The sequence below is a fragment of the Fundulus heteroclitus genome, chromosome 17 (genome assembly GCF_011125445.2).
Source record: "Fundulus heteroclitus isolate FHET01 chromosome 17, MU-UCD_Fhet_4.1, whole genome shotgun sequence".
NCBI classification, from domain to species: Eukaryota; Metazoa; Chordata; class Actinopteri; order Cyprinodontiformes; family Fundulidae; genus Fundulus; species Fundulus heteroclitus.
Window position 1 is genome coordinate 23,820,689 of NC_046377.1, and position 24,400 is coordinate 23,845,088.

At 40.6% G+C, this 24,400-nt stretch overlaps 1 protein-coding gene across 5 annotated transcripts in view; it reads right to left on the reverse strand.

Moving 5' to 3' along the window:
* sfmbt2 (Scm like with four mbt domains 2) overlaps window positions 1-24,400 on the reverse strand; it is a 45,913-nt gene that overhangs the window by 18,167 nt on the left and 3,346 nt on the right. For 3 of the 5 annotated variants that reach the window (XM_012877701.3, XM_021324132.2, XM_021324131.2), the window contains exons 2-5: window positions 18,346-18,520; window positions 16,593-16,678; window positions 10,869-11,109; window positions 6,960-6,980 (exon numbers count right to left, since the gene is read on the reverse strand). In XM_012877701.3, coding sequence (XP_012733155.2) covers window positions 6,960-6,980; window positions 10,869-11,109; window positions 16,593-16,678; window positions 18,346-18,427 — 430 coding nt within the window. In that variant the 5' untranslated portion in view covers window positions 18,428-18,520. Of the gene's footprint in view, window positions 1-6,959; window positions 6,981-10,868; window positions 11,110-16,592; window positions 16,679-18,345; window positions 18,521-22,488; window positions 22,809-24,400 lie in introns of those variants that run through there. The other 2 variants (XM_036148891.1, XM_021324133.2) reach the window with 2 other exon arrangements.

Sequence of the window (24,400 nt, forward strand, 5' to 3'; positions counted from 1 at the left end):
CAGCGAAGCCAGGAGTTAAAGTGGAGCCAGAAAAACAAAACCAGTTAAACTGCTCTATCAATCTCAATTTGCTTTTACAGGAAAGTCGGCTGCAGGTTGTTTCCTGTTTGCATGTGGCGTGCACGCATGTGGTACAACCAACAACCTGTGCAGAGGTGGCAACACAGGAAAACTAAGTGAGATAAGCCGAGGACGCGGGTCCTGTAGGTTTATGCACTCTGTCCAGACCCAGGAGCCAGACGGCGTTAAAGAAAGACGTATTTAAGTTAAGGCAGGTTACGCTGCACCAACTGCAGCTCATAGAAAAAAATAATTTATCTGGGAGGAAAATCATATTCAGTGGATTTAGACCAATCACGGTGTCAATCCATCAAAACAAGATGGCTGCCTTTGTGCTGCGGGCTCTACATCAATTTACAAAAATAAAAAAATAAAATAAATAAAACTGTTTTTCCACCAAATTTTACTTATTTATATCTAAAATATCTGTTTACTGAGTTCAAAGTGGAACTAAAGTCAATTTCCCAGTTTGTGTCACAAACCTGGTGAATAAAACTGATTCTGAGTCTAAAACAGCAAGAAGAAAAAAATGGTGAAAAAACAAAAATAAATGAATATAGGCATTTAATACGCGACAGCTTTAACACAGCTAAGAAACAACGGCGCTTTAAATTAACAGTAAAATCACAACCTTTATTATTCAGATGTACGGTGCAGGCTTGATTTAAAAATTTATTATTTCATGAGACAGATAATAGATAAATATTTATTAACATAGGTTATTATTCGCTGCACAGACTGCAGTCATTTTTGACAGTGGTTGATCCTGCAGGAAGTGTTAAAACTAAAAATACAAACAGTTTCCAGTTGATTTCTTATGGTTTTAACGATAAAAGGCTGGCCTGCGCTCCAGGCTGCAGTAAAACTTCGGCGCTCAGAGAACGCTGTGGAACCGTCGCAGAACCAGGGAGAGTCGCTGGATGAGGCGCGGTGGGAACTCTGATTCCCTGCGGCTCTGATGACTATCAGGCTGAAGCGAAAGAAGCCCAGAGAGCTGAAGCCCTGCCGGGAAGGGAAAATACATCCGCAGGCAAATAGAGGAACTTCTGGTGATTTATGAGAGTTGCTGATGACGACACTAGTTTTGATCTATGCGTCATTTCTGCTTCACATTTTCCTTTAAACTTGGTCAGTATTTCCTTCTCTTTAAGACTTTCTCTCTCACCAATCTGCTCCACAAATAACTTTTCACCATCTGAGAAAAAAAATAAAAATAAAGATTTTATCTCGAAAAGTCAGATTTTATAAGCAAAACTTTTAGCAGTGGATATTTCAAACCATTTTCTTACAAGTCAGAGTCAATAACATCTCTTCTCTTTCCTATAGAGATGTAGAAACATGGTTCATTTGGACTATTCACACATTTAGAGTTACAGAACTAAAAGCAACATGAAAAATGATATTTTCTCAGCAGAGTTATGCTGAATGTCTTCCTGCAGTGGCCGGCCTTTAAATGCCCAGGCAGAGAAACTCCAGATACTTCCAGAACAATCAGGAAGTTCTCCCAAAAACCCAGAACACAAAGCTAAAACACGCCCAGGCCAGTGGAGCAGGAGGTTCTTTGCATGATCGCGTTTCTTCCTCCCACTTTGGGCATGAAAAACTGGTATTTACCCACGTTAGATACCTTAACAAGATTAGACGCTTTAACTCATCCGCTGCAGTTTCAGAGCCGGTTTTCTGCTGCTACACTCTTCCTGTTATTTTCTCACTTTTTTTTTTTTTTGGTGTGAATATTAACTGGAACGGCCGTGGGGGTGATGTTACCAACAAGTGAGAAGTTGTGGCTTTTAGGAAATAAATAAAAATATTCTATTTTCGACCTTCAACGCTTCGACATCAATTCAAGATGCAAAGAGTTTTTTTAAAAAACGTGTTTTTCCTGGTTTTACAGACACAGAATCTTTCTCCTCAATCCTTCCAGCTCTGATCCACCTTTGTTAAACAAAGCCAACATGCTGAGGACTTTAAATGCATCATTCTCTCAGTAGAAGGGAGTCTGGACTGCAGAGGTTCTGCTGGATCGGACCAGCCAGACGGCTCGATGAGCCGGTTTTCCTCAGACACCGGAGCGACCGTGGCCTCGCCGGTTAACGGCAGCTTCATGTTGCTCTTGTTATCATTCCTCTTTCTGTTTGACTGACCCCGTTTTTGCTGCTCTGTCAAATAAAGTTCCCCATCACTTTGGGATCAATTAAGTCTCTTATCTCAAAGAATGTTTTAACCTGGATGCAGGAAATGGAAAAAAAAAAAGGGTTAAAGTAACTTTCTGAGCTGCTGGCCTTGCATTAAGATAAAACTCCCAGCATGCGCTCCGTGCGTTTGCTTGATTTGCAATGATTGCTGCAACTTCCACGTAAACTGCTGTAAAATCCTGGAGAATAAAAGCAGAGCTCTCTGTGCTGTGGACAGAAGCGCTGCTGCAGGAATTAGCCGCTCGGCGTCGTAAAACGGGAGCAGCGGTTGTGTTTCCCATCGGATCGTAATCCCTGTTTAATCAGGTCTGTCGTATCCGCTCTGAACACACGGGTCAACTGTTTCAACGGATCATCTCGCAATAAGCTGCAAACACAACGGCTGCAACGTGTGGAGCAACTTCTCTGTCCGTGGAGCAACGTGCTGCGGCTGTGTTCGCCCGCACAGCTCCACGCGCCGCGCTGTCCGCTCCGTTTGGATCGCACAGCGACTTGTGAAGGCGTGAATCGCCCCACACTGCAAAAACATGACTGAAAATAAGTAAAGTTTTCTTGAAATTAGTGTATTTGTCTTTGATTTGAGCAGCAAGTTTAAATGATCTGCCAATAGAATAAGATTTTTGTGCTTAAAATAGGAGAAACTCATCTCTATCATTTTCAATTCAATTCAATTTTCAATTCAATTTTATTTATATAGCGCCAAATCATGAAACATGTCATCTCAAGGCACTTTACAAAGTCAAGTTCAATCATATTATCCCTCATACTGAGCAAGCATGAAGCGGCAGTGGGAAGAAAAACCACCCATTAACGGGAAGGAAAAACCTCCGGAAGAGGTCATCTTATCTCAAGTGTAGTTTATCTAATTATCTTATTTTAGGTATAAAGATACTCATTCCATTGGCATTATTTACCTGCTCAAATTAAGGACAAATGCACTAATTTCAAGAAATTTTTACTTCTTTTTAATTCAGTTTTTGCAGTGCAGCGATGCAGTCGCTGCACAAACGGGAGGAGTCTGCATCAAAGACGGACTTTATCCTTCAGCCCAGAGAAGAGAGGCTCACATAATGCTTATTGGAAAATAAATAAATAAATCCGGAAAACAGCTTATTTTACTACAATGAAGACAAACAGTCCGCCTTCTTCTACATGATCTTTGTCTGCCACTAATAATTTGGCTTTTATTGTTCAGATGTAAATAAAAACACCTTCTCGGCTGATAAAAGAGTTTTAACTCTATATCTGCAAAGGGTGTGAACAATTTTGGGCTTTACTGTACATGCAAACAAACATGTGAAATGCATTACATTTATTGATGCTACTGTCATTTATTAACAATTAGATTAATTACCAAAGTGCAGAAAAATAAAAGTTGCTCTGCAAGAGGCAACCGTTGCACAGCTGAGCTTAATGTCAGAGTAGCAAACAAAAAAAGGTCAATTTAAACCTGCTGCCACACCCCGGCTCATTCAGGCTCTCTCCAGAACTCAACCGTCTGCCTAAAGTCCCCCCCCCCCCCATGCACCAAGCCCAACTCCATGCGAGTTCATCGGCAGGACCTGGCAGGAAGCAGTGTGGTGAATTCATTATGCAAATCAGCTCTGTCAGCAGCAATCTAACCACATGACCAAACTGGTATTGGAGGCGGAAAAACTAAGAAAAAGCAGCTTTCTGTGAATCAACACACACACATGCACACACAGGGGGACATGCAGGTGAAAGAGTGGGACAAAACCGCCTCACCTGCAAACATTAAGCACTTATCTTCACTGTCACATGATTACTAATCGCTTAATTAATACATTTAAAATCAACATACATGAATTTAGCCTAAAAATGCTGAAGAATGTGAGCGATCCTGAAGCAGAGGAAGGCGCAAAGCAAATTTCAGATCACAGTCTCGCTCTAAAAACGAACCAATCATGCGACAAAGTGCTGCTGGAAAGAGATGCTGATGAGTTCGATGAGCAGAGGAAGCTTGGCTGGGCGCAGCGCAGCGGCCGGCATGCAGGAGCGTGATTGGTTGAGTGGGCGGGTTTCCTAAATAAGTGAGATATTAAAAGGCGCGTTTGTTGTGACGCGGTTCAATCGGATCAAGGTGCCGTCAGGTTCTGCACCTTTCCCCTCCAGACGATTTTTTTTTATGAATAATGGCCTCAGGAAATCAGGAGGGTTACATTTGACCATCAGACAAAGATAACCTGAGTAAAAAAGGCTGTTTAATTTAAACAACCGGGCCTGGTTACCTCCTGACCCGTAGCATCACGGATCCACTTCAACAGAACCTGTCTGACAACACGAAGCAGGCTAAAAGATCTCAGACAGCAACATTTCACGTCCCGATCTAAATAAATGAGAAACAAAGTGACACCGTAACAGCAACACAAGTCCCCCGAATGACCAGGTTATTAAATACATTACCATGTCTGATAAATCTGATAATACTCGGCTTATATATCAAATAAGAATAAATTGTTTAAGTGTTTTAAAAGGTCTCAATTTATTATGTAATGAAATTATCAAATTAAAATGTCAATCAAAAATATAATATCATGCATAAAAATAATTAGGATTCCTGTGCTAAAAGTACATGATGAAATAATTCAAACTGCTGCGTCTCATTAAATAATCCCTACCATCTGATTGGTTAACCTGCACAGCCACTCAGCTGCCGACCAATCACCAGTCACCTTGTCTATGGTACCGTTAGCCCTGCTGAAGGCCGAACCGTCCTTTAAGAGCTGAGGTTCTACAACGGATAGATGTTCCTACCAGAACATCTACCTGGAGCAGCCATCAATGTTTACGAGTTCTGGTCATAAATTCCACTAACAAGGATTCACAACAGGTCTGAGACAGACGCTGCTGGGTTTGTTAGGTCCATTAGAGCCGAGAACCCAAAGGGGAGAGGTCCAGCTGCTAGGTCCACCTCGGTACCGTCTCTTTATGTCAAAGGTAAAATATTAGGTTTCTACTTCTGATCACAAACGTTATTTTAAAAAAAATAACAATCATAACAAAACCCTCACATCCTGTGAGAAGCAGGTTCTGGTGAAACCCGTAATCTGTTCCTGATCCAGTTGCTGACAGACGCACCCAGGAAGTCTGTGGGACGTTTGTCCTCAGCGAGTGATTCAGGATCCATCTGCTGCTTGTTGACTGATCCGAATTCATTCAGAGTCAGAGAAACGTCTCTTTAGTTCGTTAGTTTAGTTAAATTTACTTAATTTAGTTAAATTAGTTTAGTTAATTTAGTTAAATTAGTTTAATAGTTAATTTAGTTACATTAGTTTAGTATAGTTTAGTTAATTTAGTAAGTTTAGTCAATTTAATTTAGTTAAGTTAGTTTAGTTAAGTTAGGTAGTTTCTTTAGTTAATTTAGTTTAGTCAAATTAGTTTAGTTAAATTGAGTCAGTTTAGCTTAGTTAATTTAGTTTAGTTATTTTGGTTAAATTAGTTTAGTATAGTTTAGTTAAATTAGTTAAATTAGTATAGTTAGTTTAGTCAATTTAATTTAGTTAATTTAGTAAGTTTAGTCAATTTAATTTAGTCAAGTTAGTTCAGTCAAGTTAGGTAGTTTCTTTAGTTAATTTAGTTAAGTCAAATTAGTTTAGTTAAATTTAGTCAGTTTAGCTTATTTAATTTAGTTAAGTTAGTTTAGTATAGGTTAGTTAGTTTAGTCAGTTCTGTATAGTTAGTTTAGTCAATTTAATTTAGTCAAGTTAGTTCAGTCAAGTTAGGTAGTTTATTTAGTTAATTCAGTTTAGTCAAATTAGTTTAGTTAAGTTTAGTCAGTTTAGCTTAGTTAATTTAGTTTAGTTAATTTAGTTTAGTTATTATAGTTTAGTTTAGTTAGTTTAGATCTCTTCAGCTGTGTCAGCAACGTGGATTTTAAGAGGTTTTGGGAAAAGCTGTAAACCCTCAAATTGAAATAAAACCCTGAATTGAACTTCCTGGATTAATTCACCTTAAAGTGTTTGTTGTCAGAAACATTTAACCATGAAGACACGTTAAGGTCTGTTGTCAACAGGTTTTCTCTAAAACAGTCCACAGCTGCAGAGTAGCAGAAACCAACCGACGTCCTGGTACATCCAGAACATCCAACTGTTCGCAACTCAGCGTGAAACACGTGTGTCCTTAAAGATGAGGAACGTGGACAACAGGAGAACAAAAGACAAAAAAAATAAATAAAAACACGACCCAAACCATCTAGAGCAGATAAAGTCAGAAAATATCCGGGTACAGGATGGAGAGGAACTGAAAAAAGAAGCTAAAGTCCACCTGGAGACGTTATTAATTGTTCCTAATGAAAAGCTGCCACGGTGGAACAAAGTGATAAAAGTAAAGAAATTTATCGGCCATCTGCTGAAAGTTCAGATTTTATCTCCACGACATGTTCCTAAACATTTGGACCCTCTACACGGGCCTTTTATCAGAGCTCCAGGTTTCTGTCTGAAGCGCCTCGGTTATGATGGGAGCACAGCGGGGCGCTCTCTCTGCTCAGCCCTCGCCTAGGAAGCATGCAGGAGGAGACATGAGAGCGGAGCTGTGAGGTCCCTGCAGAGGGAGGAAGAGGAGGAGGAGGAGGAAGAAGCAGACTGAGCATGCAGCACCGAGGCCTAGCAGTGGTGTTCATTTCACGCCAGTCACTAGTGAAGCAGGCAGGTGAGTCAAATCTGACGCTCAGGTGGAGCAGCTTACCTGTTCTCAGGTAAACGTTATCTGAGAAGTGAAGAGAACACAAAACGAGAAGGAAACAGGTTAACACAGGTGGACGCTGCCTCTCACACACACACACACACACACACACACACACACACACACACACACACACACACACACACACACACACACACACACAGGATGTAACAGAAGCGGCTGTAAAGTATTGGCACCCTCGCTCTGCTCGCTGGGATCATCAGACCGACTGTAACCCAACTTCACCGACTGAATCGGAGCAAATGATGAATGCAGAACCTGAACCTTCAGGTTCTGAGCTTCCCAACGCCTCGCTGCGGTTAGACACCAGCAGACAGAACGGGCTTTAACCCGCGAGTCCGTCCGTTTGGGTTCGTCAGCCAGCAGATCCTCAGCCTCAAGCTCCAAACTGCAATTTGCTTTTTAACTAAATAAACATGCAACTGAAAACATGTAAAAGCCCAATAATTCTTATTATATATCACTATTCCTGCTAATTATCTGTGCTGTAAAATCCCAGCGCAATGGTGTAATACAGGGGTGTCAAACATATGGCCCACGGGCCGGATTCGGCCCGCCGAACAATTTAGTCCGGCCCTGTGGCTAAATGCATTATCATTATAAAAAAAAAAGTGTCCAGTGTCCTGTCTGGCAATGTGGCAATAAGATGCCACAAAGAGCTCATCAGATTTGACTTTCACAAGTGGACAAGATAAAAGGAAGAGAATGATAAAACAATTATTGAAAAAATCATGTACTTCGTTTAATTGAAAATATGCAGCATTGTACAATCACTGTGATCAGTTCTTATGCATAATGCACAAGTAAATGTTTAACTGAGTAAAAGTATTGTTGAAATTGCACATACTTTTCTTAAAAACGCTGAGGTTATTCATAATATATTGTGTAGAAGTGAAATTAATTTAATATAAAAATCAACAACAAGTCCACATTTATTAGTTCTATTTAATCTTGAAACGAGTTTACTCGTGTGGCCCTCTTGAGATCAGATTAAGCTGAATGTGGCCCCTAAACCAAAATCAGTTTGACACCCCTGGTGTAATAGATTTAAATCCAACTTCCTGCCTGTCTTGTGGGGTTAACGCCGACGGATGGACTGAAACTGGCTTCGGGTTTTATCTTTAGTGGAAGCGGTTCTGCTCAGGTTCTGGAGGAATATCCACTGGTTCCATGAGGAGCTGCAGTGAGGAGCTTTCTAATGCATTGGTGGCTTTAAAAATCACATTTTAGAGATCAAATCCATCGACTAACAAGAAAATAACACATCAACATTGCTTCGTACTTAAAACTCTACACTGCATCTATTTTATTAAAAAACTTTTTTTCCCCCTTGAATTGCTTTTTTTTTAAAATATATATTTTTCCTAGTTTGTAGAAACTGGAGTGAAAAGTGATTCCTATCAGGGCATCTTCACACCCTTAGGTCCGTTTATTTTGCTCCCAGTCAGTTTATGAACTTTTAACTTTTTCTGGTTCGGTTCATTTAAATACAGAGAAAACCAGAACCAGTCACCACAAACCAGGCGGGAACGTTCCGTCTGTTGGTCCGATCTGTCCGGGACAGCGGAACCAAAACGAAAATCCAAGAAGCAGTAGAAACCTAGAGGATTGGATCATATCATTACCGGGTTTTCGGTACCATTTCTGGCAAAATTACCTGAAGTTTATTAAATTTGAAAAGATGTTCACATCTACACAAACGGACCGCACCAAGGCGGGGGGGAAGGGACCTTTTCTTTGCCATATGAACAAAAACCAATGCTAGTTGACTTTTTATCAAAGCAAACAGAACATGGTAATTTTTCTAAAAGACAAGGAGGTTTAAATGGGCCTGGAAAGACGTCTGGAACCAACAGCCGGCAGCTTTGGGAACTGAAAGACACAGAGGATGTCATCACTGACTGAAGAAAGGTGACCAGAGTCCGAGGGAAAGGTTTCCTGGTCCACAACCGAGTCGCATGATCTCAACCAAGATAGAAAAAGTCTGGAAGAAGAAACGTCTGAGCCGATTTGACTGCAAGAGCTTAATCTGAGAAGGTCAGTGTGTGACCTTCAGGAAAGCATGAAGACATGAGCTGCTGCTACAAATTACTTATGGTGAAAAATCGCCGTCAACCGCCTGCAGACACCGGTCTGAACGACAGCAACAGTTTTTTGAGATCAAGTAAATGTCATTGAAATTATTCATTGATGGACGAAACTAGATTTTTATGGAAACTGTTGAACTTAAGGGATTTTTCCACCACTTGTCTTCATAAACTCAATGCTCACACTGCAGCACAGACCTTCTAGCTTTGCTTCCTCTTTTCCTTAAAAATTTAGTTTCCTTTTGGGAGTGTAGCTGATGTCAGCTATTGAAAACACTTAAGTAATAAAGTCATAAATGATTGGAAAACATTTAGGACCATGAAACTTTCTCTTTGTAATGTCTTGAAGGAATTATCCCTCCTGAATGTTATATTTTTTTAGCATAAATCTGAATGTGTCGATGCACATAACATTTAGCCAGTTTGTCTTTTGGGTACATTTTTTTAGATCTTTAATTTGTCTTTTAAACTCAATAGATCAATTTGAATTTTTTGGGTCATTATTGATGCCAATTTCTGACACAAATATGTCCAATGTGCATAATCATGATGGTAAAAACCTTCCAACTTTACTTTAATCATTAAAATTGGCATTTAAAAAGGTTGAATAGTCAGGAAATTCTAAATCATTTATTTATCAGAGGAATATTTCTCTGGATATCTAAAATCAATTGTGAGGACTAAGGTGGGGACAATTAATTTCCAATCACTTTGCAATGATTAAAGAAAAAAGAAAAGAAAAGCCTCGTGATTCTGATTTGCATTGATGGATGGTTCAGATGAAATAAAAAAAAGTGTCATACTTTTTTGTTAAACAAAACAGAGTAAGACTTTAATCAGTAAAACTGGCATTTAAGAAATTGTGAATATGTGTCACGTAAGGAATGAGAACAGTTGATAGCATTTAAAGACGACTAAATATCGTGTTTTTGTGGGACAGAGAAGAGCCCGACATGAAGGTTATCCAGTAAGCTGCTCACTGCAAAAAGAGTACTAAAAATAAGTACAATTTTCTTGAAATGAATGTATTTTTCCTTGATTTGAGCATGTAAATAAGATTATTTGCCAATGGAATGAGTATTTTTACCCCTAAAATAAGATAATTAGATATACTGCACTTGAAATAAGATGATGGAGATGAGTTGTTCTTATTTTAAGTGCAAAAATCTTATTCCATTGGCAAATAATCTTATTTACCTGCTCAAATCAAGGAAAATACTCTAATTTTAAGAAATAATTTCTTCTTTTGAGTTCTACTTTTGCAGCGTATACCGATCCCTCTCAGAACCAGCTCCTTGCAGAAGTCTTTTATTTAACAGGGTTCTTTACTTAGAACCAGAGATCTCAACAATTTACCAAGACTAGAACGGGAGACACAAGCTGAAGAACATCAACTGAAGCTGACAAAGTCACCTTTGAGCTGCTAAACATCAGAAAGTCAAGTTATGTTCTGCAATAATTAAGAGTTTAGTTCATGAGGCCTTCAGAAAACCTCACCATAGAAGAGCTTATAATATAATAAACTAACATTTTCAAGCCGACTATTGAGCTTTAGCTTATTTGAAAAACAAAGTAGGACTTTTCAGAATTAGCTCATTTTGAACTAATAATTAGCGGCTGAGTTTGACACTCATCTTCAGTAACATTTCACCAAAATAATGAAACATTTACCAACTCATTTAACGCTTCATGCTGCTCAGGACCAAAGGTTCAGTTTCTGGAGAAAACTTCTCCACTGAAAGCATTTTATCCATCTGAAAACCCCAGCCTGAGGAACCAGAAGCACCCGGGTGTTTCTTCCTACCTTCTGGAGGCATCAGGGTCTTGTCATTCTGCGCGCACCAGCCCACGGGGTGCAGCTCGGCCGTCATGACGTCACACCAGAAGTCGGCCTTGCGGTCGTCGCCGTAGCCGCTGTAGCGCAGCAGGAGCAGCTGGCCGCAGGTGGTGATGATGGTGGCCACCCAGTACGTTTCTGGGTTGCTCTTGTTGGCCACCTCCAGCTTCATGCCTGGCTGGAAGCTGCTCTCCAGGCTGGTCTCCACCTGAGAGCGACACAGCAGGACGTCACAGGAGTAAATCCCTAGCTCAGTTCAGCTTTTATGTTTAATGCAGTCGTTTGGGTCCAAAGTTGAACTCTATTCTTGTTCAAAATCAGCTGGGTTGAAATATCTTCAAGTTTGATGCGTTTTTGAGAAACTCAAACATTTACATTAACTTTTTCAAACATGAAGCTAAAAGACAAAGCAAAGTTTAAAAAATGTCAAACTTTTGAGGAGTCATAAGTCAAAAGTGTATTAGTCATGAGCAACGGTGCTTTATTACTAAGGAAACTGTTGAAGGGGATTTCCACCAACGATCAATTTGACACTTGTTAGTGTCTTATGGTGCTTTGGAGGAAACTGTGGAATAAGAAATTATTCTGAGCAGCTGTTAGCTTCTAGTTGGATGAGCCATTAGTTTCAGTAGCCATTAGCTTGAGCACCTACAAGCAAAAGAGGTCAGTTCCTGTAGCCATTAGCTCATGTAGCCATTAGCCCGAACAGCAGTTAGTTTATGTAGCTGTAAGCTTGATTAGCCATTAGCTCGAGCAGCTGTTAAATTTAGTAGCTGTAAGCTTGATTAGCCATTAGCCCGAACAGCAGTTAGTTTATGTAGCTGTAAGCTTGATTAGCCATTAGCTCGAGCAGTGGTTAGTTTGAGATGCTGTTCCCTTAGCAAAAAGTAATATACTTGAAGTTAATTTTATTTAGTATACTTAAAGGAACTATAAGTAATACTGACTCCTGGTGGCTCAAATCGGTACAACAGCTTGTCAATCACAACAATCTAATATGCTGTTTTTAAACAGTGTGTTGCTGTTGTGAATTTTTACTTACTCAGGATATATATATATATATATATATATATATATATATATATATATATATATATATATATATATATATATATATATATACTTTCTGTTCTATTTCTAGTCCACTTCTTTTACTGGTTTCCATGTTTGCAGGCCGCTGCTCTTTTGCCAAGATAAAATACCAAATGCTGAGCTCAGTTTTGGGAACCCTGGGAACTCTTATATGATTGGCTCAGGAACCAGGAAGTAAACATGAGCTATACTGTGGACTGAAGTAGTTGTGGACATCTAGGTTTGAAAGGAGAAAAATTTGACTAAGACGGTGTAGATGGAGAGGACCGACTGTTTATAGGGAATGTTACTTCCATGCCAGGTGAGAAATAAGAATGATTTAGGTTGATTTTACAGGATATATCTCACTTATAGCTCCTTTAAGTATATCAGAATCAGAAATACTTTAATAATCCCAGAGGGAAATTACAGTAAATTTATAAGATTAAGCCTTAGTATTAATGTACTTAGTCTTAAGTTCTGTTTATACTTTTCAGTATAAGTCAAGTGAACTTCACTATACTATTGTTGAGTATATGAAATAGGGCTGGACGATAATTCAATAACAATATATATTGATCAACAGACGTATATCGATTATAAAAAAAAAAGGGTCAATAAAAAGTTCAATAGAATAACAGTTTTCCTTCCTTTTGCATTCTAGCCTATCATCTATAGTCATTAATCCTCCCAACCAATCGCAATGCAGGCCCAGGAACGATCAGACACCAAGCTCCGCCCATTTCAAAGAGCGCACATTCTTTTTTTTTTTTAACTTTCAGGTTTGGTGGAAAGTTGGTTGAATTAAGGGTTGAGTTTGAATTCAGTGTTTGCTGTTCTTTATCGCCAAGCAAAAATGGCCAGAGCTGCACTTAAAATATGTTTTGAATTTATTGATAATTATGGATATTGATCAGTATGATTTCTGTTTTATCAATATGCTTTTTTCCTATATCATCCAGCCCTAATATAAAATTTAGTTTATAAAAAGTACACAGTCTCGTTTTAAGTATGAAATGACTCGTAGTACGCTTGAATAAACTAATTTTTGATAAGGGTTTTCCTCACGTTGCATGGGAGAATCCCTACCAGAGTGTAAACTACTAGTGGTCTGACTGCTGTTTATTGCAGGTACTATGATGACTGTTTATAACTACTCCACACAACCGCCTTTAAAGGCCCAGGGATGTTTTTGTTGTAAACAGTGACATAGAGCATGTTGCTCTGTGTGAACTGCTGCTGAAGCAAAACCCAAACATAGACTTTTATTACACGTCTCTGTTTTTCTCAAGGAGGAAGAATCACTTCAGAAAGGTTGTAAGTTCAAGAGCAACACTGCAGGAGATATCTTAGGGTCAGATTTTTGTTTAGATTAGCCTATAAAGTAGAGGAAACAGGATCAATGAGAGCAATTATAATAATCATTTTTCATTCTGGCTTATGTGTAAAAAAAAAAAAAAAGAACAATAAGATTTAAATAGTTACCCAGTGCCATAAAACCAAACATCCTCCTGTTTGTATTTGTGCAGAGAAAGTAATATATCGGTGCTGGAGGGCATTTCCACCACAGCTCCAACCCAACAGGATGTTCACATTCAGCACTCAACCACCAGTGAATGGATAAGCCAGCATCTTAGAAATAAACACAATACAATCGGCCCCATGACTTCCTGCTGCAACAATGCAAACATGCCCCCTTTCTCTCTCGCTGCAGGGGTTATGTAAGAGGGCAGCGTCGGCAGCGAAGCCTGACTCCCAGTGTTTGTGTGTTTGTGTGTGTAGGCCCAGGAGAAAATCACTGCTTCAATTTGTCCAGGCAGAGAAACACAAACGAGGTCAGCACTTCACTAAATCACTTCTTTCTGGGGAATGGTCTGTTTCCAACAAGGCAATTTAGCTTCCCCAGGGAGCGCCAATCAGCACTGGGTTAGTCCAACATCAGGACCCGCTCATAAAGTCCAGCTGATCTAATCCTGCCCTCATTACAAACACTGCTGGAAGAAGCTGCCACACTTTTAAAACTTCAGGGCAGAAACGTCTCTACAGACCGAGCGCGGTCATCCGATGGATAAAGACCTCACATCCAGGATCAGCCGCCTTCACCCATCTGGACCTTAAAGAATCTGAAGCTTTGGAGTGTGTGGACTATTTTTTGTTTATTTAACCAGAATATAGTCCCATTGAGATTAAAAACTTCCTGGCCAACAGGCAGTGACAAAACTTTTAACGCACGACGTGACGATCAATCCGACAGAGGATCAAAGTGACCTGACCTGCTGAACTCACTCACACACAAACCCGACACTGACAAGCAGAACAAATTATGTAAAAGAAGTGAGCCGGCATGAAACACAGAACCGAGCAGAAAACAAGCAGTTTCAATGGTCCACATAAAACTTTATAAAAGGCTTAAAATATGAGCGCCTCCTCTGTTACTGTCATGGTCACCCCTGGATAAAGAGAGAGAGGTTAGGCAGAGCAGAACCAGCCCCTCCACCTTACCTAACCACATGTTGGTCCCTTATTACACATTAGACGCTTCAGGAGCGTTTGTAGCTGAGAAGCTCAAACAGAGGCTCCTCTGCCTTTCCTGGCATGCCTAGCCTGACATGGTCATACTCAATTCTAGTCAGAATTTGAGTCTGATACTGCTCCATAGAGCTGTGATTATGGGGCGTGTTTCGAACGAACCAGGAAAAAAAATTCCTCTGCACTCAATTGGATAGACCTACAATCAATAAGAGCAACGGAGTGTGTGACGTATGTTAAGCAACGCATAGTTGTTGTCAACGGAACTCAACTGTTAGCCTAGAATAAGAAGATGAGCGTTAACGATTTTTGCCGGTGTTGCAAAAAGAATGTAAGGATCCAAGGAGTCCTTCAACACACCAACCTGTCGATATCTTCTAGAACAGACCTAATAGCAGAATCTACACACCTCAACTCTCCAGCGGCAGCCATCGTTGCTGTAAACAAATTCAACCCAAGCGCGCTTTGGTGACGTGGTTGATTACGTTACTGTTGATCATCTGTCCATCATCGTATAAAGCCCGCCCTGATGATTTGATTGGCCCGCCAGATATTGGGCGAGCATACTCGCGCTACTATTGAGCAATGCCAGACCGAACTTCCCGACCTTAAACGTTGTGGGCGGGACTAAGTTTGAATGGCACCCAGGCTATGGCATGCCTTCAATAACCAGAGAGCCTGATGGTCGTTATAGAGCATCAGCGACACCAAGAGACTCCGACATCGACCTCTGCAGATGTTTTAAAGCCCCACCTGTAACGTGTGGAGGTTAGACTTGTAGACAGATCTACTGCCATCCCTCTGACAGAAGATCTGGGCAGATTTACGTGAGTAAAGGTTTTCTTGCAGAAGTTTCCTGACTTCACACACCTGCGCGGCTTGAGTCGCATATTTCTTTTGTTTCTCCCCCATTTTTGGAATATCAGACTCAGACTTACTTTAATGATCCCAGGGGGAAATTATTTTTGTTACATTGCCAAGATAAAATACCAAATGCTGCGCTCAGTTTTGGGAACCCTGGGAACTCTCATATGATTGGCTCAGGAACCAGGAAGTAAACATGAGCTATACTCTGGACTGAAGTAGTTGTGGACATCTAGGTTTGAAAGGAGAAGAATGTGACTAAGACGGTGTAGATGGAGAGGACCGACTGTTTATGGGGAATGTTACTTCCATGCCAGGTGAGAAATGAGAATGATTTAGGTTGATTTTACAGTAATATTTTATATATATATATATATATATATATATATATATCTATATATATAGTATATATAGATATATATATATATATATATATATATATATATATATATATATATATATATATATATATATATACACACACAACGCAGTACTATCAACACGTCTTTGTGCTACATCAGCGAAAATGGAAAACACCAATTAATACCTATAACTATAAAATGTCTTAGTGACAGTTATTTTATTGCAATAGTTTAGGTGCAAATCAGAGTGGAACTGGGGATTTGACACCACAGGAAATTCAGTTTTTTCTCTTATTATTTCTAAAGGCTTTTTACCTAAGAATAGTTTAGAAAACCCAATTAACCTGGAGTACCTGGAGAGAACCCACGCATGCACATGGATAACATGTGAATTATATGCAAAAAGCAGTTCAAACTCAGGACTTTCTTGCCCTGCAGTCCTACAACGGAATACTATGAGGAAATAAATTAAATTAAATTTAAAACAAGTCTGAGCATCTGTTGGAGCGATGGGTGAGAAGAGTTCAAACCAAAAAGGTTCTTGTTCTGCATCTATTGGACCATTAATGTATAATGAGGCGCTGCCTGTATAATAACTATATGGGAGCAGGAAACAAGGGGAATGTGGGAGACAGAGAAAGTGAATTTACAGGTTTCTAGTTAATAATTATCAAAGGAATTCCATGAAAGCAAGGAAAATCTTACGAAGGGGGAGCTTTGTCACATGGAATGTCCAGTTTGCTTCCTGGTTAATTACTTTTAAAGCAGCCAAAGGTCGCCTGCGTCAAAAGGCGGCGGCCTGGCCCTCTCTACCGCCGTTAAAGGATAGATGCTGCTCATCTGTGACGCCGGCGGTGGTACGTACGTGTCTGAAGGTGGTGTGAGGAGCGGCGTCGGCTCCCGTCTCCTCCATGTACTCCTCCCAGATGAACTCCTCCTCCATCGCTGCATCTGAACACAACACAGTGACACCTGGAATAAGCAGATAACTAATGTTGCCTTCCTCAGCGGGACGCATTTACCAAATCAGTTCATCGTCAGACCTCATCATATAAAACAAATATTCACAGTTTTCTGAACTTTACCCCTTTAAATGTCACATTTAAGGATTAAAGACCTTAAGGGGAAAAAAAGAAGCAAATTTTATTCCCATCCCACAATAGCAAATTAGGAGTTTTATCAGCATTAGTGATAGGCAATGAGACAATGAGTTAGATTTTTAAATCTCCATCCTTCTGCTAAAAGCCATCTTAAAGTGTTCTGTAATATTGGCAGGCCGTGTAGTGTTCAGGAACCCTCCGGAAATTGCAACACTTCTCGGCAGCAATTAAATTCTGCCTGTGGGAAATGCAGCAAAGAAATGTGGCCCAGCTTGCATCACTGCTGACTTTGGCCAGACGCCGCATCAAACAGGAAGCTGCAAACTCACATGAAAGCTAATAACTATTAAACAAAACAAAAAAAAAGGAATTTATTGAGTTCAATGAACTAAAACATTTTTAACTGTTTATTCGTAATGAACGAGACACTGAGTGGATGTTAATCAGACTCAAAGCTAATCTGACTATAACACTTTAAATGCAGCATTTCAGGCCACTGGCGATGGGAATAAAAGCTGAATATTTATTGCGCTCATCATTCATCAAACAGAGATGAAGTGGAAAAGCAGCGTGAGGAGAACTATGTCCAGCCTGGACTCACAAAGAGAAGGCAGCAGCAGGTCTGGGTAATTGGATCCATTCATTAACAGGTTAATTAGAGTTCAGGCTGTTTGCCGCTCTAAAGCACGATGCCAGGCTGGAAAGACATCAGCAATGAACTCTTCGCTCTAAAAGCAAGATGGCAGCAGGACTAAAGTCAGCAGAGCTGCATCTGGAGGAAGGCCACGTTTTCAGCTGACTGCTCACCTCCGACCCACTCCGGTCACATTTACAACTTACAGGCTGCTGTAGCTCTACTGCAACATCAAGGAACAGGAAGGCAAACTGAGTCCCCACAGTGAAACATGAGGGAGGCAGCATCATGACGTGGGGATGAATTTATCCTGCAGGACAGGGAAGCAGCTCAGAGTTGGTGGGAAGATGGATGGAGCTAAAAAAAAAAACCTGAGACGGCAGGACAGCCACCCTGAGCACGCAGCCAGATCTACAATCGATGGTTTAGATCAGAGCAGATTCATTGGTTAGAGTGGCCTAGTCAAAGCCCAGACCCAAAGCTAACTGAAGTCTGTGGCAAGACTTGGAAGCTGATGTTAACAGATGTTCTCCATCCATCCTGCATGGTTTTATAAATCTGGGCCGACACCAGTTTCATTTCTTTGCCGTACGTTCACCTTTAGTTTGGATTCTACACAAAGTTTTTATAAATGAGGCTCCGGTCGGGCTCCCTGAAGGGAAAACGAGCGTTTACACCGTGACCGTCACAGCAGCCATCAGAAAAACAAGCAGCCTGACAGGATTTTACATCCAAGTGAAGAACGAAGCCCTGAAACATTTACCCACTGACTAAAAAAAAAGATTTAACATGACATAATCAGGCCCCACGGTGTCTGATCATCATCACTAAGACTTCTGCATCCATAGCAGGACTTCCCTCCACTGGTCCATCAAAGATCTCACCTGAGTTCACCTCTTCCTCCCTCCCATTGGTCGGCTGCGCCGCAGTGAGCGCCAGCGCCTGCTCCTGCGCGCCGGTCTGCATCCTGCAGCTTCTGATTCCTGCCGGGCTTTGACCTTTGAGCAGACGTGTTCCCGTCCTCCCTCAGTGCATCGCTGCACTTCCACACGATCAGGCCTGCAGGAGACAAGTTCACACCATAAATCCTTCAATACGTCACATATCAACAAACAGTTTAAGTGGATTATCAGCCGGTGGGATTGTCCCACAGTTTCCTCATTAGAAACCACAGAAGAAGTGGGCGTTTAGCATGAAGAGCAAACATCACGCAGAGCTGGAGCTTTGCTGATCTTCCAGGACTAAATGCCTGCAGCAGCGAGCAGATGTAAAGTGTAATTTGACGAAGCTGTAATTGCAGACATGCTGAGCCTCTGCAGGCTGCCTTCAGCAACACTCCTGCATGCCGTAGCGTCTGCGTGTTATTTGCATACCACAGCAGAACTCAACCTTGTAAACCGAGCGGAAAAACCGGAAGGACGCGAGCCGGGAGATGGAGCCAACAAATTTACTGGACGAGAAAAGTGTGAACACATGAAAGGAGAAAGAAGAGGGGTCCCAAAGCAGCTAGATGCAGAGGATGAACCAGGAAACATGACTTTGAATCACATTAGAAAGTAACTGATGGGTCGATTCGCTCTGCAGGTTCATCATCAGGCTCTGATTTGTTCCTTTGCTCAGATCCTAACAGGTGGAACATGGAACCGATGATCAGCAAAGCTACAGCAGCCTGTTGGACCTGATGAGCAGAGACCTCCAGCCTTCATCCAAACCGTTTCAGCGCCTTTATCTCGTCCCTCTGACTGCTGGAGGTGGGATTGTATCGCAACAATGATTAACTGCGGGTTCAGCAACAGACAAACTAACTTCCTGCATTGCAACATGCTGCTTTGGAAAGACCAAGCGGGTTCTGCTGACTGGTTCGTGGTTTAACTGAAGCGACTCGGAGCAGCTTCTAAAAAATGTTTTCCATTCCTGGATCTGGGAAAATGGGGAACCACTAAGGAAAGTTTCTCCGTCTAACCAGGAGGTCAAAGAGCTGGTGTGAAGTTGGAGGCAACTCAAGCAAAGCTCATCCATGTCGCTCCACTGCTTAATCAGGGCTGGTCCCAGAACCTGTTCTGTGCTGGTTCCGTCAGCAGGGTTTAAAATGTCAAATTCAAGCCCTATTCAGTGGTTCCCAGTCCCAATCCCACATTTCCAATCCCTTCCAGTTATGACGCGTGACATAACGACTACATTTATGCATCTACACAAACTTATTGTTCAATATTCCAAGAAAAGAAAACAATCATCGATAAGACGATCTCAACTCCTGATCCTCCAAACCAATTAATCGCCCACTTCCCAAACATTGGAGACATTTAGCAAATACTCTAAATCAAAAAAGTTACATCCTACAGATACATCGGTCAAAATAAGTCTGGGACGTTTTACTCATGCAATCTAAACAAGCATAAATAAGTCAAGAAGTTATGTTTCATGAAGTAAAAGCGTCTCCTTCACGAGGTTTCATGGGTAAAAGCATCAAGCTTTTTCAAGACCTCCTCATCCTTATTGCTGCAGAGCCTCCTGCTGGCATCGATTTCAGATCCACTTCTAATCTCCTGAAGAGAACATCGTTCCACCATAAAACGACCGTGGCCTGGTGCTCTTTAGAAGGAGGCAAGAAAATCAAAATGGGACCAAACACAGAGAGCTTTAGAAAGAAATGAAAGAAGCAGGATCAACCAGGAAAAAAACAATTTATGGACCAAACCACCATTTGAACGCTCACTGCACAAGACTCCACTGCTGAAGAAAAGGCCCCAAAGACACTGGAATGTCCTGTGGTCAGTGAACCCGGCACACCACTCCTAAAGCATCTGAAATCTGCTCTGGGGTTGATGTCTCATTGATCCAGCGATCAGCCAAGGAACCCATCTGCTGGCTTCAGACGCTGCTGCGTGTCGGAAACATGCAGCAGATAAAAACCTGAGACTCCTGGTGAACCAGAGCCATGCATGAAGTCAGGTAAAAATGAAAATTTCCTAGCACATTCTGCAGAGCAGCCCGTCTCTAACATTATTTATCTGAACGTTCCTGCAAACAGGACAAGACTGCAGGAACAGAGCTCAGGCCAGTCCTCTGCAGTTCGGACTGGTTTTGGCTTAAACCAACAGAAGTTTTAGACGCATGAGCTCAACATTTTGATTGGTTGTCGGTCTCTGTGAGCCCGCCCCCGAGCTGCACACAGAGGAGGTCCAGTTCCCTGGATCAGAACCACCTCCACCGTCATCGTTAACGTCCAACTAAATTAAACTGTGGTCCAATCAGTGCGTTGATAAAACGGATAAATATCACACACCTGAGCATACAAGCTTTTCAGCACCGATCTGAAAACCGGCTTAATTTCAGCATTAAGACGGCGACTGCCAGGAACAAAAACGGGCCTTTCGTTTATTTGTCTTGGTATTCATCTGCACTGTTACAATAAAAACAAGAACTAGGGCTGGACAATTAATCGCATTTTCAATATAATCTTAATTTTAGAAAAAAATATTTCCAATTCGCAGAGGTCTGCAATTTTTGTCTATAACACAATAAATGTATAAAACACGTCCTTTAGGTGTCGGTAATTAAGTTTAAAGTTTAAAATTTTGTGAGTTTGCCTCCAAATGGAAGGGAGTTGCAGCAGTGAGAAAATCTAATTTTATTATTTGTTTTAGAGTTAATATAATCATACTTTACTAGAAACTTTCAGCAATCTCATAGCATTAAGTAGCAGTCAGACTGTTTAATACAAAGAAATGTTTGTTGGTTGCATTTTATGTTCAACAAGGATTGACGTCCAACTCAATCAAAAGCTATTCTATTGAATAATAATAATATTCTGAATTTAAAAAAAAAAAGTTAAATTTGTTTTAAATAGTCCTCATTTATCTGATTTTTATTGAAATCAAAAATCAGCATAGATGCTGCTGAATGATGCGTTTACAGATAAACGACTGTGGGTGTTTCTAGTTCTGGTGCATTTAATGAACAGGGGAAAAAATAAGGTTTTCAGCATCTGACCTGCTGATGACTGATCAGAGCTCATCTGGAATAAAAACTGTCCAGCTGTGATTTGTGCAGCTCTACTTAAATGCAACCAGGGTGAAGGCTTTAAAATACAGGATGGGGCCTTTACTGACAGGTTTAACAAGCTAAAAAAGTTAAACGTTAAAAACAAATCCAGATTCTAAAAACAAGTTCAAACTAAATACAAGATTACTTTTTACTTTTAGTGATTATTTGTTTTTCTGGTAGCTGAGGTCAGTAAAGATATGTCAGATCAGATGTTACACTGCGATATGGGAATATTATGATTTTTCTGAGAAGAAATGCAACCGATGATAGAAATCAGATTCAAAATTATCCTCAATTTATTTTTATGTGATTTTAAGGTTTTAAAGAAGGAAATAGTTGTCTGGATTTTCTTCCCCCCCTGCATAAATGGATCTAAAAATAAGGTAAATGTTCTTAAAGTTAGTGTATTTATCCTTGATTTGAGTAGGTGAAATGGATTATCTGCCAATGGAATGAGTATTTTGACCCCTAAAATAAGATAATTAGACATCCTGCACTTGAAATAAGATGGAGATGAATTGTTCCTATATTAAGTGGGAAAATCTTATTTCATTGGCAAATAGTCTTATTTACCTGCTCAAATCAAGGACAAATACACTCATTTTAAGAACATTTTACTTATTTCTAGTTCTGTTTTTGCAGTGAACGATACATTTGATGTTTAAAAAGGTCAAAACTTATTAATTATGTTTGTTTCTGGTTTTTTTTCCCCAATAGGAAAATGTTCATTTTACAGCCAACATCGTGGAACTGCAGAAGCTCTTTCTGCTGCGTTTGAAAAGTTGCAGAGATCCAGTAAGATCAGGAAAACCTGATTGTGCAGCAAGGAGTAAAATGCACATCGTAAAGATCCAAACAGGGAAAAGAGACTAAAAGCACCAGAGAAAAAATATCTCTGCTCGGTGCAACACCAGCACAGCCTGCCTGCTTTGCTTTGATTGTCCTTCCTCATGCAGTCACATCAACAGTGACTCACACACACCGGCGTCAACCCTCCATCAACCCAGCAATTAGTGCCAGAGCGTGGTGCCATCCTCAGAGCTGAAGAGCAACTTCCAGAGGAGCAGAGAGTGAGGTGAGCCAGGCATCCCGACGCTCCAGGGCGGAATAAACCCCAAGGATCGAGACCGGAGACGTTCCCTCTGCGTTCTTGGCGGAGGAACCCAGAGATCTTCTCGTGTGTTTTCACCCAGAGAGGCTGAAAACACACGGCTCCTGTGTTTGCAGAGCAGAGAGGCTGTGACAGTCTCCACAAACCACCAGCCACACACTGATGACGTCCTCACAGAGGCTCCAGCATGGATCCGCCTGCGTAAACAACACGCTGGACCAACTCGTCACATGACACTGCCCCCCCCCCCCCCCCACCCCTCCAATCCACACAGAGTCTAAAAGCAGCGCTTCCTTCAGCAGTTTGAGACGTCACCCTCATCAGCAGGACGCGCTCTGACGACCTGAACCACGGAGTTTCCCTTTAATTCCCCCTCAGTCATTCAGATAAAAACCATCTGCATGCGGCGGCTCTGCAGAGCAGCTGATAGCAGCCGGTGAGCCAGAGCTCTAAATCAACAGGAGATAAACGCCGAGCAAACAGTGACTTTTAATCTCTGAAAGCGGCCCACATCAACAGCTCTCAAGGATTTTTTTAAGGCTTTTGGTGCACTTTTAAAATTGTCGAATCGTCGTAGTAGGAGGACATATTTAAATTAGAACCACAAAGTTCAAAGGATTTATTGGGATTTTATGTGACAGATTGACACAAAGCAGAAACACGGTGGTGGCTGCATTATGCTGCTGAGGCCCAAACAGTCCATGTATGCATTTTATGATGATAATCCTGATCTGGCAGCAGATTTTTAGACCAAACAATACAATGATTATTATTCATATTCTAAGACTAATCTCATATCTTTTTACATGGATATTTGGCTTCAGCCGTAAAAACAACATGAAAAACACTGTTTCAGGTTAAGCTTCATTACCAACATTTCTGAGTTTTGTTGTTGTTTTTTTTTAGGGTTGCCAACTGTCCCTTGAAAAAAATGAACAGACCCACATTTAGAAACAAAAATAATGGGTCTGATTAAATTAAAGTTTAAATCAAATGTTTACAAAATCATTTCATAGACAGAAGAGAAGGCAAAAAAAGATATTGTCAGTGAGTTGGAAGACTGGCTGGGAAAAAAAAGCGTCCCCTGTTTATTTTTCAAGGAGTTGGCGACCCTAGCTGTTCTTAAAGCAAATATTAAGTCATAAAAATGTATTTTTACAGTAATAAGACTGAACTGGAGCTGAGGGAGAGCTGGGTCAGGTTTGGATGCTTTGTTATAAATCACAGAATCATCAGCGTAAAATGTAAATTGAACCGGCGCCGTCAGTCTACCGGTGACAGAAAGTTTGGCAAATAACTAATTGTAGGCTTTTTAGTTACTATGAGGTGTTAAAAGCACCACAAACCCAAATATTTACAAACCTCTCGGAGTCATTTTGGTTTTTATTTTTAACAAACGTCATTTAAAAAGAATAATGTGCTGCAGGTTTAGTTGTTTAACTCGACTCCAACAGAAAACCGTGAAATTCAAAAGTTTTCTCTAAACATTGAATAATCAGTTTCTACTCTTTATCTGATTTTACTGAACCTAAAATAAAATGTTGATGCATCTCCAGAAAAAAAAAAAGGAACTCCAGTTTTTATTTTTGACTAATTGAAGGAAGTGGAAAAGTGTCTGAATGACGGCTGCATCTCCACAAAACGGGACTTTTGAAGCAGATCTTTGCCTGACAGTCATGTCTCAGAGTGTTTTTCTATATTTCCTGAAGACATGATTTTTAAATTGCATTTGTCTGTGTAAGATTGATGTTTATTTAAGCCTGAGACTTCTTCTTTAGACC